This window comes from Phacochoerus africanus, chromosome 9 (assembly GCF_016906955.1).
Source record: "Phacochoerus africanus isolate WHEZ1 chromosome 9, ROS_Pafr_v1, whole genome shotgun sequence".
NCBI classification, from domain to species: domain Eukaryota; kingdom Metazoa; phylum Chordata; class Mammalia; order Artiodactyla; family Suidae; genus Phacochoerus; species Phacochoerus africanus.
Window position 1 is genome coordinate 90,774,649 of NC_062552.1, and position 19,357 is coordinate 90,794,005.

The 19,357-nt window shown below is 38.7% G+C and overlaps 1 protein-coding gene across 13 annotated transcripts in view; it reads left to right on the forward strand.

Moving 5' to 3' along the window:
• The window catches only part of AKAP13 (A-kinase anchoring protein 13), a 326,734-nt gene that overhangs the window by 267,850 nt on the left and 39,527 nt on the right, over nt 1-19,357 (forward strand). For all 13 annotated transcript variants that reach the window (XM_047797871.1, XM_047797877.1, XM_047797876.1 and 10 more), the window contains 3 exons: nt 681-723; nt 2,302-2,434; nt 9,390-9,564. In XM_047797871.1, coding sequence (XP_047653827.1) covers nt 681-723; nt 2,302-2,434; nt 9,390-9,564 — 351 coding nt within the window. The remainder of the gene's footprint in view (nt 1-680; nt 724-2,301; nt 2,435-9,389; nt 9,565-19,357) is intronic.

Consider the following 19,357-nt stretch of genomic DNA (forward strand, 5'->3'; position numbering starts at 1 on the left):
TACAGATATAATTGAAAGCAGGAGTTCCCGTAGTAACAAACCTGACTAGCATCCAAGAGGACAAGGGTTCGATGCCTGGCCTCACTCAGTGGGTTAAGGATCTGGTGTTGCTGTGAGCTGTGTTGTAGGTTGCAGACTTGGCTCAGATCCTGTGTTGCTGTGGCTATGGAGTAGACCAGCAGCTGAAGCTCCAATTCACCCCCTAGCCTGGGAACTTCCATAGGCTGCACCTGCAGACCTAAAAAGCAAAAAAAAAAAAAAAAAAAAAGTGTGTATATATATGTGTGTGTGTGTATATACACACACACATATATATAATTTATATTCCTCCTCTCACATCATCTCAGGCAGATGGTCCCTGAACACTGAGCAGGAATTAAATATGTATTTGAGCAGTTTCTTAAAAGGTGATTTGGGGTCTGTTCAGTTCTTGAAACCTGTATTTAAATTTTTTTTTCCCATGAGAAATTCACTCCCTATTGCTGCCAATTTCCAGTTCTAATTTGAGGGTTTCATTTATCATTTTTCCCCCTTCTAACCCTCAGGAGGACAAGGCATCCCACACTGGCTTTCAGAGGCTATTTTTGCTTTATCTGTGTGATTATAAAAACATTTTATCTGTTATCCAGGTAAACATTACTTTTGTTGTAACTTTTTTTTCTGCTATTTTTGTTTTCTAGATTCACGACCCTTCCACAACACCAGTGCTAATCTGACCGAGAGGTATTATACCTTTGATTTAATAACTCCTTTTCCCAAGATAGTAAAGAAAATCCAAAATGTCTTATAGCATTTACACATAATAAGTTGATTGACTTATATTTATCAACTTTGAATGCTTTGCTTATGGGAATTTTAATTCCCATGTCTAAGAACATTTTGTTGCATAATGTGTGCGTTGTTTTCATAAGGTATTACTTACCTTCTTTGCCATTTTAAGCTTTAAAACTATTTCCCTCTGTGTACATTGGTACAGTACAAACCTCCGTCCAAGTAAGTAAATTGGTTCTTTACTTAACAGCAGGCAAAAGATCGCTATTTTGACTCATTGTTTACTTTTATATTCCTCTTTTTAGGCTTATGAGATTAAATATTCTAATTTAAGCATAATTGGGGTTCTGATTCTTGCCCTGCATTGTTTTTTAAGTTTCCTTTTCTCAGAGGCATTGATTGTGACCCAGTGATCCAGAACTCTCTCAATTGGAATGGTCTTTGCACTTCTGCCATGTTTTCTTTGTTCTTCCTAGAGCAGTGATTTTCACACCATTTCCCCTTTGTCCTAGTTACAGACTGCTCTATATTGTAAATAATATTTTATATATAAATAGACTTTAGCTACTGAACGGGATCCTTGTGTTTCTGTTTGTCCTTGAGGCAGACACGACTTCACAACTTGTCTATGGCAAAGTTCTAACATAACTGTTCTAGAACACCTAGGAAAAGTAGTATGAATAGATTTATATATAATAGGTTATGTATACAATTATACATACTCGTATACAAGTGATTATGTATACAAGGGCCCAACATTCTTGTTGTGAGCCACACGGGAAGTCCATGGGGCCCAACATTCTTTGAGAAATCAACCATTGTAATTTCCTAGGGTCCAGACACAGCCGTCATGAATAAATGTAGAATACAGGTGTTATAAACAAATAAGTTAGTACATCTGGATCTACCTGCAACTCCTAGAATGAATCTTTCTACATTCAACATCAATTCTGCCTGCCATTCAGTGTATTCCCTCCTATAATTGTATGTATCTGAATTCATACATTGATTGTTCAATGTGCCAGAAGATTAAAAAAGAGATATGACGTCTCAGCTGTTAGGGAACTTAGCTGTGCATTCAGCCATAAAAATTCCTTGGTCTGCATCATATATGTGGGTTTCTTTTTAAACACCTATTTAATACAAAGAAGTTTATAAATTGAGTACTATTTTCAGATATTTCAGATAAAATAATTAAGTAATTGATAACTCTATTTAACACCAGATCACTGAAAGCCTGTTAGTAAAACAGTAATAACTGAATAGGAAAACTTAGCCAAGTTTTGGCAGCAGAACAAGGGCATTGTGGTATATGCTGTGTTCTCAGAAATGACTATAGAAAACCATTCAGCAGCCTCTGTTCACCTCTTATTCCATTTCCCATTTGGCTGTGAGTTTATAAGATGGCTGTAACTTGTAGCCCAAATAATACATGGCAATGATGACTACGAAGAATTATATGTAGGATGTTTTAATTTTTAAAAATTAACTTCTATAATCTTTTTAAAAACTCTTCTTTTTTCTATTTAGTATAACAGAAGAGAACTTCACTTTCCTGCCACCAAGCCCCTCCAAGAAAGATTTTGAATGGAAAAGTGGAACAAAAGTCAGCCGTACATTCAGCTACATCAAGAACAAAATGTCCAGCAGTAAGAAGAGCAAGGTGAGTGTTCCTGTGTGATCACCTCACCCGGCCCTCACTTGGCTCCTGTCACAGTGTGCACACCCAAAAACTACTTAAATGATGGGAACACATGGAAATGAGTTCAGAGATGCTCTTTGAAATAACCTAACATTTGAAGAAAACTAACAGTAATTTGAGTTGTTACTGTATGGTAAAAGCTTCCCATAGTATCTTATTTAATCCTTTCCACAACCCTATAACACTATAAGGTTTTTAGTAACCTTATCTGGGAAAAATAAATGAAAGCTACCTGTTGTAATCCCACATAGTGATAACTACTAAAGCTAATTTTCTTTGCCCCATCCCTTGGCATATGGAGTTCCCAGGCTAGGGATCAGACCTGAACTGCAGTTGCAACCCAGGTGCAGCAAAGCCAGATCCTTAACCTACTGTGCCAGGCTGGGAATCAAACCTGTGTCCCAGCACTCCCAAGATGCTGCCGATCCCATTGTGCCTCAGTGGGAACTCCTAAATGTATTTTTAAAAAGAAAGAAAGGAAAGGAGTTATCTTTCTTATCCCAATTCCCAGTTCTAAACCAAAAGATTCAGTTTCAGCTCACTGGGAGAAAACTTTCTGCCTCTCACTTCCCTATGCTCTATTCACTCACCCAACCGCCAACAAAATAAATTTTTTAAAAAATTGGACATCAATTAAGGAGTTTCTACAAAGAAATCACTATTTATACATTTGTGTTATACACATTCACACAAGTACATACATACTTACTCAGAAGTATGGGAATAAACAAACCTTGGACTCAAGGATTTTGTTGTAAAAGTATATCCCCACCCTCAGTCCTCGCCAAATACAATAAGCTTCTTAGGCCTTTAGTTAAGTTGGCTTGTAGAAAATAGAGCCAGTGTACTTTATTCAGTTTTGAAAATACGATCTCTTTCTTTTAGCAAATACTAGGTTTGGTCATCACTCAGATGAATTTTTCCACCAAAACTTGTCACCAAAATTGCATTTTCTCTTCTTTTCTTCAGCCCACGTGCAGAATGGACAGAGAGTGGGCAAACTGAAGAAGACCCAGAGAGTCTAGCAAATTATTTCTAGAATAGTCACCTATTTAAGCATTAGCTTCCTGCTCATCCTTGGTTTTTTGGTTTTTTGGGTGGAGGGGGTTGTCTTTTTAGGGCCACACCCACGGCATTTGTAGGTTCCCAGGCTAGGGGTCAAATCAGAGCTGTAGCCGCCAGCCTACGCCACAGCCCCAGCAACACCGGATCCAAGCTGCATCTGCAACCTACACCACAGCTCGTGGCAACGCCAGATCCTTAAACCACTGGGCAAGACCAGGGATCAAACCTGCATCCTCATGGATACTAGTCAGATTCGTTTCTGCCAAACCATGACGGGAACTCCTTACCCTTGTTTTATAATTCAAAAATATTAAGATTAAAGAGGACAGAATCCTTATCAGTATTCTACATGACAGCAAGGCTTAAAATAGAACTGTATGTATTTTACTTATCACTTCTGGCTTGGCCATGGTTGTTATCAACAAAAGAAAATCTCGAAATATCAGGATAAATTGGCCAAATATTATTGAGTGATTTCTATAGTTAGCATTCTGCCAGGTGCTAGCAAGCACCCGAAAGAACTAAAGCACAGTCTTTTACCTTGAAAATTTTTATTGTTGGGATGATTTCAAATGTTTCTTTTGTTTTTTATTTTGTATTTAAACTGTGGAACTTTTTCTTCAAACTTTTAATTGGAAGACAAGTCTAAAGAGGGAATTCCCCTTTCCATCCATCTCCCCAGTGCTATTGACATAAGAGCAGAGCAGTGAATACACCACTGATCTCATTAATGAGGTATTACAGACAGATGTGAACGAAACAACAAAAGACAGAATTTAGAAACTGAAAACTTGACTTTTAAAAACGTCTCAGCCCAGCCTCCTTATTTTACAAACTGAAGCACAGAGAAATATGCTTCAGGTCACAGACTAAATAGTAGTTTGTGATCTGACTTCTAGCAAGTAGGACTCCTCATTTCATGTTCACTCAGAGCAAGATTTAACTGTTATTACGCAGTATCTTTTCCCTATTAACTTTTTTAATAAGCTTAGAAGGATTGGGTTTACTAGTAGGGGGCTGAAGAGAAGGGGTAGGAGAAGGTAGCTTGTGTCCGGGTAAAGCCTTATCATCAGTGGCAGGACTGTATCAGTTGACCTTTCCAGCCCATGTTCTCCTTTGTCAAAGTGACAACACTCTTTTGCAATGAGACTGCTTCCTCTTTCAGACTTGGCCTCAAGATTTGCTCTCTGGGGGCTTATGCTATCTCTAGCAATGGAAACTCAAAAAATTACAAATCTATAACCCTGGATTGCAATCTGTTTCACATAGTCACAGGTGTTGAGTGCCCCAGTAGCCAAATATATTAGGAGCGTAAGAGTCACCTTAGAGAATTATTACCAGTTCACTTTTTAAAAGATTGTTTTAGAGTTTTTGTCAGTGTACCAAAAGGTAGAAGAAATATGGGAAATGGTGACATAATGCATTTTATGTTAAGTTATATTAAATGCCTTGTCTTTCTTTGCCATTGTACCCGCAGTAGAGCTTTACCATTCAGAAGTGTTTTATTCTCTAAATGATAATCCAGAAATAACTGAATATTTTCTTGGTATGATGATGCTAGCTCTTATGTTTTTCTAACTGTTGTGGACTTCCCTGGTGGCCCACAGCTTAACTGCATGGCATTGCCACTATTACAGCTCTAGTTCAGTCCCTGGCCCTGGAACTTCCCAGATACCGTGGGCTCTGCCACCCAAAACTGCTGGATAATATTACTTTTCCATAATGCTTAAAAAATTGAAAATGCTGATATAGATGTTAGAACTAGTTTTTTGTTGTTGTTGTTTTTGTCTTTTTGCCTTTCCTGGGGCCGCTCCCGCGGCTTATGGAGGTTCCCAGGCTACTAATCGGAGCTGTAGCTGCCAGCCTACGCCAGAGCCACAGCAACTTGGGATCTGAGCTGCGTCTGTGACCTACACCACAGCTCACGGCAACACCAGATCCTTAACCCACTGAGCAAGGTCAGGGATTGAACCCACAACCTCATGGTTCCTAGTCGGATTCCTTAACCACTGAGCCACGACAGGAACTCCTAGAACTAGTTTTTTTAATGTTAATTAGTGTAAACACTCTATAGTATATATAATATACTTTATATATAACATAATATATGCTATATAATATATAGTCTCATACCTGTAGCCAGTGTATAAGAAATTTTTGAGAAATTGAGGACTGAGCTCTTATGTGTCCTTTTATGAATTATCATTAACTGGCATGAGTTGTTAATAAGATAAGTATCGGAGTTCCCGTCGTGGTGCAGTGGTTAATGAATCCGACTAGGAACCATGAGGTTGAGGGTTCGATCCCTGGCCTTGCTCAGTGGGGTAAAGATCGACGTTGCCATGAACTGTGGTGTAGGTTGCAGACGCGGCTTGGGTCCCGAGTTGCTGTGGCTCTGGCGTAGGCCAGTGGCTATGGCTCCGATTTCGACCCCTAGCCTGGGAACCTCCATATGCCACAGGAGCGGCCCAAGAAATGGCAAAAAGACAAAAAAATAAAAATTAAAAAAAAATTAGGTAAGTATGTTGAATCTTTTTTGAAAGAGGGAGAACCTTAAACAGGAAGTATAACAGGAACACTGGCAGTTTCTGCTTTTGTCTTTTGGTATCTTCAAGAAGTAGTGCTGTCTCCTGCTGAGTAAATTTGCTTGCTGTGGAGTATTTAACAGCAATATGCATAATGTCTGCATTCATAAAAGGTGTAGGGTGACCCTCTTTAAATCATCCTGTCACACTGATTTTCTTTCTTCCAAGCTTTCCTTTTTACAGACAACTAGGAGATGGTTAGAGATGTTTTAGACAAATTCTTAATTAACTTGAGAAGTAGGCATTTTCAGATGCAAGGATCACATTCCTGCACAGCTGCTAGTATACTCTGTAACTTCATAACAAGACATTGAGCTTCAACTCCTGCTTCTGTGGTATGTCTAAAAAAGAACTAAATCCATCAGCGTTTCAAAGGTGCCGATTAGGGTAGAGTAGTGTTTGCAGAGGCCTGCATCAACATTAAATATAATTATCTCTCTCATTCCGTCTTTGATTAAAGATCTGCAGTGTGACAGTTGCTTTAATCACAGCATGTTTCACAGTTTTCCAGAGAGTTCTCTGATTTTTTTCAATTGTAATTACTTGTCTAAAATGGTAGGTTTAGAAAAATGAAAAATCATTTACCCCTCATAGTATCATAGTGTAGTTTTTACCTTCATCTTTCTCTTTAAATATGAGTTTCTATTTCCCCAGCACACCGTTTTAAAGCATTTTGGGAGGTGTTGAATCTGGAAAAGTCCAGCTGCAGAAAACAACCAATCACCACTTTACCACAAGCCACCTCACTAAAAATTTTCTTAGGAAACTAACTGCTTTTTATAAAATGAGGACGTCTGTTTAAATAGATGTGTTCCTTAACTTCAGGTGTTAAAAAATTGGCCTCAATCTTGCCAGAGTTCCCATCTTGCAACGTAAATACTCTCCACACAGTGTGTTTGGAGAATTTGTTCTGTCTCATGTCCTGTGTCTTTTGTAACAGGGTAGTTGGCTTTACCGGCAGCATTCAAATAGTTAAGCTTGTCTTAAGGAAATAAGCAACCTCAGCCCTCCCTCCTTCCCTTTCTCAACCAGTCTACGGCTTCCTCTTACAGTTTCTGTAATGGTTGTTCTCATGGCAGCTCAAAGCTGCTGGGCTCTGCCCTGCTGGCATGAGCCCTTCCTTCCGTGAGAGCACACTTCCTGGCATGGGGGTGGAACCATGTCGGTAAGATGGGGTCGGTTTCATGAAGCACCCCTCGTGACAGTGAGAATCATAGGACCAAAACATGGGGAGGTAAGAGCCTGACTTCTTTAAAGCACTGAATTCTAATAAACACAGGAAGAGATGGTAGAGTTTATTGTTTTGTTTTGACCCTTGGAAGAGCTAGTTTGGATTGTTTCAAAGAGTTAGGAAATTATTAATTTACTCAGATTTTAAGAGCATTGCAAGGAAGGCTTGAGAGAATAAGTTAGTTGCCGTAGAAGATTTTCTTATTTCTTGAAACATGCTTTTTAGCTTTCTTCAGCAAAATGTCAGGTGCTGTTCAGTTTAACATTTCATGTGTGGAGAAGCCTTCATCAAAAGGTAGTTAAAAGAAAAAAGTTACATGAAAAAACTCAATTTTCGTGGTTGATTTTTATTAAAGTTTTACATACTTTAACAGTTACTGATTTTTACTCAGAGCAGTTTCCTGTTTTGTAAAGTTGAGGGAGTTTGTTTTTCTCCCTTCCTCTGTTGTTGTTTTATATAATTGTGAAGCAAAGCAATTTGGCTCTTGGATTTTTATTATGTGTATTCTGTTCACAAAGGGCTTTATACAAATCAAACTTAATAAACATTCACCATTTCAGTATAGTGCATGAGTTCTGAATAGGAAGTCAGAAGACCTGGGTTCTGATTTTAACTGCAGATCGTTTGCTGTGTGACCTTCTGTGAGTCAACAAACCTCTCTAGCCCTTGACAGTAGAGCATAGGAAACGAGAGCCCAGCTGTAGAGTTGGCAGATCTGGGTCTTAATTGCAGCTAGGTTAGTTATTGTTATGCAGCCTCCACTGCGGTATCAGACGTCTCTAAGCATCAGCCTCTTCAAATGCGAGGTGGAGATAGTAGCTGGTACGTGCTTCATTGAGTCGTTACAGGAAAATTCATGTTATTGGCTCACTGCAGTGTTTGGCACATAGTAACTGTTCAAACTTAGAGCTGTTCTTTATACTTTTTCTTATCAGTTAGAAAATGAGACACATAATGCCCGCCCTACTCACTTCAGAGTTATTGAATCAGAGGAAACAATGTACATGGAAGGCATCGATTCAAAATGTAAGGCATGTAGTAGTTGTCATGACCACTAACTTCAGGGTACCCATTTTTCAGGAGTTTTTTTTAGATTATGACAGAGGTATTCTATGCCCTGGAAAATGGTACCCCAGAGTTAGCGATCATGACAACTGCTGAATACATTCTTCCTGCCTCTGTGAATTGTAGTTCATGGTCAGATTACGTTGGAAGGAAATGATTCACTTGATGTTGATTAACCAGCTGAGTGTCTCCATAACCATGCTTGCAAAGGATCTTTGATGGAGAGCATATAGTTTTACCCCACAGCCCTAGTCGCCCAAGAGTAGTGTGCACTGGAAATGTCCCTGACTGCTTAGGTGTTTTGTCAAGGATCTAGCATGCATTAATATTTCTTAAAGTTTGCATGGTTTAAATCCCTCCTCCCTCACGTTTGAAAATTGGGCAAAAAAAAAAAAAAACCTTGAAATTCTAGTGAGTAAAAACAGAACATGTATATGTGGAGGATATTTCAGTACTTCTGGCTAGAGTAAGGGAGGAAATCTCAGAGAGGTGCCCTAACTTTAGGGGTATGTGATGGGTGGGAGGCAGTCAGAGGAGAACTTCAATCCCTTTTCTTGCTGCACAGTCATCTTTCCTCCCCTTGGGGCTGGTCCCAGACTGTTACCATCCTTCTTCTACTCGTTGCCTGCTTCCCCAGTGGCTGAGCTATGGCTCGCTGAGGAGACTTGGTGGCCACTGCAGACTCCTCCTTCTCCAGCACCAGAAGCCTCTTGCTCTCCAGTGTTGGTCCTTGTATCTGTTGTCATAAATAACCAGTGAATAAGCCACTAAAAGAACTGTTTAGCCTGCACAGTCCTCCTAAAACTTTTTCTAATGCTCACAACTTAATAAAAAATTTTGTCCAGGACAGTGCTCCTAACTTTTATCCAAAACATTAACCAGCTACTGCTGACCACATACCAGGTGTGTATCCTTCTAGAAGGGAAGGCCTTCTAGTATTCAATTAAATGTTGATTCTTTTCTTTGGCAGGAAAAGGAAAAGGAGAAAGATAAAATTAAGGAGAAGGAGAAGGATTCTAAAGAGAAGGAGAAGGACAAGAAGACCGTCAACGGACATACTTTCAGTTCCATCACTGTTGTGGGTCCCATCAGCTGTAGCCAGTGCATGAAGCCTTTCACCAACAAAGATGCCTACACTTGTGCAAGTAAGAGATGTGCTTCTTCCTGTGTGATGGAACTCCTTGGCTCAGAAAAGCTTATTTCTAATTTCTTGCCTCCTATCCCTTATCTGTTCCTTGTTTATGTGGAGAAGTAGCCCTCCTTATATCGTTTTTTAAACATCATTGGATGAAATTAATTCTAGATATATAACCTATAGCCTATAATTTTTTCAGACAGCCCCAGTTTCAGGTATTCTGTCCTGTTGTCCCTAAGCCACTGTCTTATTCACACAAGTCCATGTCAGGGTTGAAATAGTCTCAAACCCCCCAGCTACCCAGCAGGCTCTCGTCATGTCATATATGCTCATTTTTTTCTTTGGTACTTTGGTGTGAGCCTCAGCCATTGACCAACATCACATCGTGGTAACTGCCAAGGGAGGGGAGAGCACCTTCATGTGCAGAGGTGTCCCGTTATTGACCTCCTTAAAGCCAACTCTGTCAACTGAATGTGGCTTCTGGTTTTGATAAGATGCTCTAAGGCAGAGGTCAACTAACTTTCTGTTGAGAAGCAGGTAGCAGATATCTTAGACTTTGTGGGCTACAGTCTCTGCCACGACTACTCAACTCTTGCTCTGGAGTGCAGAAGCAGCCATAGATAATATGTAAACCAGTGAGCATGGCTGTGTTCCAATAAAACTTCATTTACGGGTGCTAAATAAATGGGCATTTATGGGCAATGAAATTTGAATTTCATGTAATTTTCACTTCATGGAATGTTAATCTTTTCTACTTTTTTTAACCATTTAAAAATATAAAAACTATTTGTAGTTCACTGCCACACATAAATAGGCTATGGGCCAGATTTGGCGCACAGGCCATCATTTGCAGACCCTTGCTATAAGGCACTGCATCTCAAAATTTTGTGGTTGCCCAGAGATAGGGATTAATAATATCCATAGTGCCCTAGAGGTAAATCAGGGAGGCTGCTTGTTGTCAGAAGTGACTAGTGTGCAGGTCCAGTCATCCAGAAGGCTGAGGTGAAAGGCATCATGTTATACCTGTAACCATTTCAGACAAAATAGTGACTAATTCAGACTCCAAAAAGCATTTCTCCCAGACCATGATGTCACAACATTGTCTTGTTTTCAGTCATATGTGTCAAGTATCCCAAGTTATTTACTAAAGACAGTTAACTTATTGAAATATGAAAAATGTTTAAGTATTTGCACAGACTCGGAGTTACTGCAATAATAACTTCTACTCACTTTCTTGAGTTGAAGAGAAGTAGTGGAATTACACACAGCTAGCACACAGCCTAGCTTATCCATGCTACAGTTGTTAGGACTTTTAAAAAGACTGATGTTACACTCACACTCTTCTAAAATGCCTTTTATGGATATATTTTATCCCAAATGTTGTCTGCAGCCCTGTTTGTTTTACTGTCCAGTTTCTTTGTTGTTGTTGTTTTTGTTTTTGTTTTTTTTTTAAGATAACTTCCGAGGAGCTCGGTTCTCTTTATTGATCCTCTTGAGCAGATTTCACACACATTTACATCCTCCTTCATGTGTGACTTACCATGGAATTGAGAATGACTCCAGCATAGTAATAAGTTTTGTGTGACCTCTAGGAAACAAAAGACTGTCACTGTCTGGTGCTGCCCCAGCATTTTACTCTGTAACCCAGTTCTAATGACTCATTCTTGTGACACGATTCAAGTGTTATCAGTTTAATTTCTTAGCCACTAATGCAGCTTCTCAGTACTGGAACAACCTGGTTGCCTAGGACAGTAGTCACCAAGCACCTTTCAGTATGCTTATCTCTCATTAAAACATTTTTAATCTACTCACCCAGGGTATATACATTTAATGTGAAAATTACATATGTGTCCTATACTGTACCTATAAAGAGCTCCTTCTAGGAATAAGAGAAGTTAATTTTGACATTTTCTTGTTTGCTTGTTATTTATTGTCTTAATGTTATCTTAGATGAGTAGTTTCTTGGCAGGCATTTGTGTCTCTTTTTCATTTTATTTTAGTTGAAACTGAATGTAATTTATAAAGCTTACCTTATTGAGCGCCTGAAAGTTTCCATTTATCACAGCATGCTGAGAATAAACAAACAAGGAAGGGCACCACTGTTACCTAGCTGTAGCCCACCTTCCCAGTGGCTCCTCTGCCCTGCAGAATCTTCTAGGATCACAGACGACATGAGGCTGCCTAACATCAAGCTGAGTGAGCCACCGGTGTATCAGTCTAGATGCTAACCCCACTTCTTGTTTAAGTCAATATCCATGAGAGCTGTAAAAACCTCCTCCTGTATTCCAGAGATAATTTTGTGCATCTGTCCTGCGAAGTGCCTCTTCTCCACTTGGGGAGCATTGGCCTCAGAGAAAAGCAGGGAGAGATCATATTTCTTGACTGACAGCTTGAAATTGATATTTGAGGACCTTCATCAGTACAGCACACAATACCTGCTTTCTGCTATAAAACAATTTTTAGATATATATATTTTGTAAAAACAACAACAACAACAAAAACGAATACATAGCTGACCATGCAGGAAGGAAAATACCCAAGAGCAGTAGAAAGCAGCCCCCTCCCTGGGGACAGGATATGTGGTCTCAGGGCACGTAGTGGGAGCTGGAACTGAGACCGTGGGATAAAGCCAAGAGCTTTAAAAGACTGTAACAGTTGTGTTGAAGGGTCTGGAAAAACTCCACCCACTGGCCTTTCAGAAGCAGCAAGAAAACTTGTCCTCCCCCCAGGACCCTGAGTGAGAATTCTACATCATAGTGAATTCAGTGTCCAAATTTATAGCATCCATACCTACTGGAACCCTGAGTTAAGAAACTTTGGCTAGAGGTTTAATGAAATTCCAATCTAGGAATGATGAAACCAAGAAGGATCCCAGCTGAAACAAATTCAGAATTGCTGCACCATAGGGTCACTTTGACATGTGTAGGGAATCTGGAAGTTCCCGGGGAGGGGGTAAAAGGCTTATGAAGCTGAAGTTGAGCTTACAATTAAAAAAAAAAAAAAAAATCCAGATACCATGTAAGGAAGTAAACTGCTATGAAGAAGCATTAGCAAACGCACAGGCAAGAGAAGATGTTGAGAGTTATTAAAAGGTTAAAATGAATAAAGTCCCTAATAAAAGAATAAGACATAGCAACCGAAGGGTAGATTTGAAAAATTACTGAATAAGGAGTTCCCGTTGTGGCGCAGCGGAAACAAATCCCAACTAGGAACCATGAGGTTGTGGGTTCGATCCCTGGCCTTGCTCAGTGGGTTAAGGATCCAGCATTGCCGTGAACTGTGGTGTAGGTCACAGACTCAGCTCGGATTTGGCATCGTTGTGACTGTGGTATAGACCAGAGGCTATATATCCGATTTGACCCCTAGCCTGGGAACCTCCACATGCTGCAGGTGTGGCCCTAAAAAGCAGAAAAACAAACAAAAACTTACTGAATAAAACTTTAGGAATGAAGGCAGTTCTTGAACAATTTGATGGAGATTTGTCAAATATTTCAGTATTCTGCATCATCAGTAGGTTTTTGTTTTTGTTTTGTCTTTTTGGTCTTTTTCTGTGTGTGTGTGTGTGTGTGTGTGTATACGTACGTACGTAAAGGAGAAAATGGCTTCCAGTCTGTGTGTGTGTGTGTACGTGTGTAAAGGAGAAAATGGCTTCTAGTCTGTCATCTGCTTCAGTCAAGGAAGAACTGGATAAATATTCTAGCAAATCATGATGGCTTCACACTGGATTTTTTTCTTTTTTTTGCACTTAACTATCTGTAATTTTGCATTTGAGTTTCTTAAGGGAAGTTATTCAGCAATGATCAGTTGTCTGAATTCTGCAAAGTACCATGGGATTCATTCAACAATGGTTCTTCAGCAGATATTCATTGAGCAACAGTAATATGTCAGGCAACTTTCCCTTATCCTTTTTTTTTTAAATTGTACATATTTGACATATAATGTATAAATTTAAGGGTATATAACATGTTAATTTGGTACACTTATATATTGTAATCTTATTGCCATTGTAGCAGTATTTAGCACCTCTGTCACTTCACATAATTATCCTTTCTTTTTAGTGGTTGGAATATATAATTAGAGGCATCTTTCTCAAGTTGCCAATTACACAGTGGCTTATAAAGAAGAGTTCTCAAGGTATAATCCTTGGTATTTACTCATTTCACCATTATTCATGATGTAGAAATTTTAAAGGAACTAAATATCCGAAATGGAAAATTAACATATTCATGAGATGGTATATTAGGCCAGTAGTAAAAAGAATAGGATTGATGATGAAAGGTCGGCAAACTTTTCTATGAAGGAGCTGATAGTAAATCTGTTAGGCCTTGCAGGCTATTAGGTCTCTACTCAGCTCTTGTAGCACAAAAGCAGCTGCAGACAAGGCATGAAAGTGAACATGACTGTGTTCCAATAAATCCATATTTACAAAATAGATGTGGGCTGGCTTCAGCCCTCAGGCCATGGTTTGCCAGCCACTGGGATAGGTCAGCAGTCACAAAAAGATCTCCAAGACATTTTCATAATTTGGAAGACAATAAATATAACCATTTGTATGATTCAGATTTATAGAAAACAAGTAAATAGTAATTGTTTACATAGACATATGAGTATCTAAAAAGGAATACATCAAATTAAACACTAAGATTAGGAGAGGAGAGACGGAAGGGAGCTAAGTTTTTATTTTACACTTTCATGTTTGAATTTTTAAGACTACTTGTACATTGTTTGTATGAGTAAATGTGAACATTAGATCACTGGTAGTTTCAGAGGCTTTTCCGATTGTCAGCTGATCTCTGGTGTTCTCTGTATTAGGTATCCAAAACTAAATACAGATAATAAATTATATGGTGAGGTAGATATGAGAATTGCAAGTACAATATGCACCCAATTTCTCATTTTTGGATCCATTAAAACAGCTTCATTGTTCTCATTTATTGGCTTTAAAAGTAGATGTTAAAATGATAACTCTGTCGTCTGTACTACATCTTTTATATATTTGGTAGTACACAATACAGCAGTATTTTATTTAAGACTTTAAAGTAGAAAACCAGTAAAATAGAAGTTAACTACTAATTTTATACAAACGGTTTATGATAAGCAGGATGGGAGTTTTTGGTTTAATTTGTAGTTTTTAATACAAAGTCACCCAAGGTGTCTACTTCTCCTGGAAGCAAATTATTTCATGGAGTCCACTGTGTCATCACAACATTCTTCTCTGCTTGGAGAGTTAGTCTGGACGAGGAAGTACCATCATAATGTCCTCTAGCAGTGGTTCTTTAGTTTATGGAAATTGCTTGATCTTACTAGAATTTCACAAGTTATCTTGGTTCTATCTGCTCAGCAAAACAAGGAAGAAAAGTTCATATTTTTGAAGTTTAAACTGAAAAAAAACTCAACGAAAAGGATCTGTTCGATAGTGCCTGATTGTTACCCTAATATGCACCTAAGTTTCAAAAATGCATTTTTAAATTGCATACCACCCCACCTCAGAAACTTAGGAGCTCCCTGTATCAGTTGTAGCTTTGCAGTCAGTCAGCTCCAGAGGTAATGTTAAAATAAACTCAACATTTCGTGGTGCTCTTAAGGTCTGTGTGTGACAGTGTGCAGGGGGAGAAAATCAAGGCTTGAAAGCAAAGGAACAACATGTAGTCATCTTCCCAAAGGAACAAAAGTAATGGGCTGATTCTCCCCAGCTTTCTGAAGAACAGTGCCGGCAGTGAATGTTTGTGTGTATGAAGCACCATCTGTAATCTTGGCAGGAAGGGGAAAATGTGAAGATGTGAGTAATTTGGGGACTCAGAATCTTTTTTCCCTTCCCTTCATCCCCTCTGATGTCCAGGATCTTCCCCAGAGTCTCAGGAAATGTAGTGTCCCTCCTGTTTACCTTCCAGTAAAGCCCCTGTGCTCTCAGCTTCCCTTTTGGGTTTATCATAACCCTGTGAGCTGACCCTGGAGCCTTATACCAAGTGGTTGTTAAGTCAGTTGGAGCTTGTGGTTTAGAAAGATCAACCACATGGCCCGTCATGGTTATGTGTCCTGACAACTGATGATGTTTTTTGTCTGTCTTTCAAATGTCTTTAGACACTTTAATATAGTCTTCCACATGCAAATAGTAAGAGATTCAGCGGGATAGAATTTTTTAAACAAATCATCATCTCTTGGCCCCACTGGAATACACCTGGACCAGTCTGAAGTTACAGTGGTGAAAGCTGAGTCCCTTATGTGGACTTAAGTGGAAATGGTCAAGATCACAGACATGAGAAATGGCAGGGAGCAAAGCCTCCATGTAGGTCCTTTGCAGTCTCCTCCTGGAAAACAAACAAACAAATGGCGAAAGCAAGCACTGAAGCTCCTTGTCAGGACTCATTCAAAGTAATTTAATTTAGGAGAAACCTTGTAGGGTTTTTTTTTTCACCCCTCAACCAAGATTTTCCTCTTATTTTAGGATTTTGGAGATTTTAATGCAGACGGGAGAAGAGTGTCTTTCCATTTCTTCTTTCTTACAGTTATGTAAAGCTTCCCTTGAATAATCAGCTGTTCTTTCCAGCTGCCACAAATAAATTGGTCTTTGGAATGCTTAGTGGAGTTCTTGAGAGTAAGGAATCCGTTATGTTTGGGTTTTGGATCTTGCCAGTGGTTTTGTTTTGTTTGCTTTAAACAGATGTAAAACGATATTGAAATTTTTGTTGATTTATTTTCTGTTGTGTTAGCAGCTTCTGAGTACTTTTGTGGTAGGTTGTTTCTATTGGTTAAAAAAATAAACAAGTAGGAAACATAAGAGTTTAGAATGTGTGTGATGGTTGGGTTTTGCTTTAGATTTTATCCAGAAAGGCAGCTCTCTAGATACACAGTTTTCTCACATTTAGAATTCATTGCTTATATGAGATAATAAAATACACATCACTGCCTTTTATTTTAAAAAAAAAAAAAAGTTGTGGAGTTCTTGTTGTGGCTCGGCAGGTTAAGAACCCAACTAGTATCCATGAGGATATGGGTTCAATCCCTGACCTCTTAGTGGGTTAAGGATCTGGCGTTGCCACAAGCTAGGTTGCAGATGTGACTTGGATCCCAAGTTGCTGTGGCTGTAATGTAGGACGGCAGCTACAGCTCCGATTCAGCCCCTAGCCTGGGAACTTCCATGGGCCACAAGTGCAGCCCAAAAAAGGAAAAAAAAAAAAAAAAGTTTGATTAGGGAACAGGAAGGTGAGAGAAGCACCTAAGCAATAAAATCGATTCTTACTTAAACACAGCACTTTCATTTCTTTTTTGTTTGTTCATTTACCAGTGTTAGGAAAATTGCTGTTAGGTGAACATTTCAGCTAAGATGATGTGGCTCTTTTTTGTGGCTTTCCTTTTGTGCTGTACATCAGCATTGTGGTTATTACACCAAATACCAAGAGCATCTTACCTTTTGTATCTAGGCTCTGTCAGGCCAGAACAGGCAGTGTCTCACACGCCCCAAAGAATTTAAACACGAAGTTGCAAAATTATTTTGGAGCATGTGTTTCTAAATTGTTGGTATTTAAATTTTGTTTTGTTTTTTGTTTTGTTTGAGTTTTCTTGGTTAGATTTGGCATGGTAGGAAGAAGCTGCACCTTTCTATCCTTAAAGTTAAAAAATTCCTTCAACCTGTATCCTTAAGAAGGGTCAGGGAGTTTTTCTCAGATTTTGCTGCTCAGTTCTATATGTAATTGGCAGAGTAGTCAGAACTTTTCAGCATATTCCTCCTGGATTGAAGCATTGGAAGAGCCCTTCAGATCCCCAACAGCAACTCAAGAAGGTGAATCCTGGAGTTCCCCCTGTGGTAGAGTGGGATAAGACTCCGACTGCAGCAGCTCGTGTTCCATGTGCCGTGTATGTGGCAAAAAAAATAAATAAATAAAATAAAAGTGAATCCTTCCTTAGCAAGCAATCATGAATATTCATGCCATTCTGTAATTTCATTTCAATTTGGCATGGCCACTCCTCTTACTCTTCTATAAAGCTGATTTCCTTAAGCTAGTCTCCCCAATGGGTTGTTTAGTTTTTCTGCTGAAAGAGAAAGCATGTATAGTATATAACAGTTCACCAAAGATCTGGTGGTAGGGGTTTAAAAAAATGCAGCAACAAATAGATGATAGCTTCCAGTCATGTGGATTTTCCTTCATATTCTTTTGTTTGATGCCTCCTTGTAGCAAGAAAAGAAGTTGAAGGCTGGGGTTTATGCTTTTAAGTTCAGAGGAGTCTAATTAAGGATCAGCTCTGTTCCCATAAACCACTGTGCCGAGACCTTTTTGAAGAAGTTTGAAAAATGAAAGCATATTGCTTACTGCTATTAGGAAATAGTTTTGAAAAATAAAAGGAGACCAAATAAATCTTTGATCTCCCTAACAACACTGTATGGTTTGTGGCAGAGAGCTTGAAAGTGTATTAGATTTGTCTTTGGCCCATGTGTTCTTGGTAATTGTCTGTTTTCAACAGAGGTTTTAACCTCATGGCTGGTGTTAGTGGGGCCAAAGTTTCTAAATCGCCCATGCACACCACTAAAACTATTGCCATGAACTGAGTCCAGGACAGCTTGGTAACAAGTTGTGTGTTTTTCAGGTAGGTACTTGAGTATGTTAAGCAGACGTCCATGTAGACTACTTATCTCTAAGACTTGTGACCATGTCATAGAATATATTAAAATCTCAGCTGGGTTGTGTGGGTTTGGGGCCATGTGTCAGTTAACTGAAGAAGTGGATTTGTGTGAAAAGTTGTTTACCAGAAGTACATTTTAAATATTAGTTCTGCTTTTATGATTCATCAATTAGAGTTGTCTTTTAAATCTCAAACACTGGCCTGAGAACTTGAATATTGCTAGAGTCTGTTTAAAAGTGATGGCAACCTTCCCTCAGAAATTGCCATTGCTTAATTCTCTGTAGCATGGTGGAACTGATGGGGAGGAAAGAAACAGGAAGAATGCAACTTGGAAACAAGTTCTGTCTATAGTTGGTCACTTTTGTAGATCAGAATTTGTGGCAGGTTCTCTAGGAAATCCACATCCACACTGTGTTACCCATTGCTGTCTAAAATGTTGATTTTCGTTACAGCAAAGGAGAAAAATGCTCTTTTGTAACTGGAATATAAGACAATAAAATCTAATTGAAAATTGTTTTAAATTTATCACAAATGTGATTAATCGATTAAGGATAAGGAAATCCAAAGAACTTTGAAGGAATTAGGATCTAGGTTTTAAAAAGAACAAACTAATACAAAGTAGTACATGGATAATATATAACCACCACTTAGGTACCCATTATTCAAAACAAAAAAATGAGTAACATTTTGTCATATAGCTTTAGATTTTTTCAGTTTTGAAGAAATAAACCATTATAGTTAAGTTTGAATTCCCGTTTCCCTTTGTAATCCCTTCTTCTTCCTTCCTCCCCAAGAAAAACACTGTCATGCATTCAGTGTATATGTAGCCTGTGTTTTATAACTATCTCATATATAAACAGGTTATTTTAGTTTACGTAAGTGGTACCATAGAGTATATCTCATTCTATAACTTACTTTATTCTCCTCAACGTCATATTTGGGGGATTCAGGCAGGATATTGAAACAGATTCGTCTAGATTACTGACTTCTCTTTTATAGTGTTTCATTTTAGGAATGTATCAAAACTGTTCCACTGCTAAGTCATTTGGGCTATTTTCCACTTTTATGAGTTACAAACAGTACCACAGGGAACATCCTTATGTACTTGAATCACCAAGCTATATACCAAGAAATTGCTAATTGTTGAAGTGAGAACATTTTCAGCTTCATCAAGGTGTTACCAA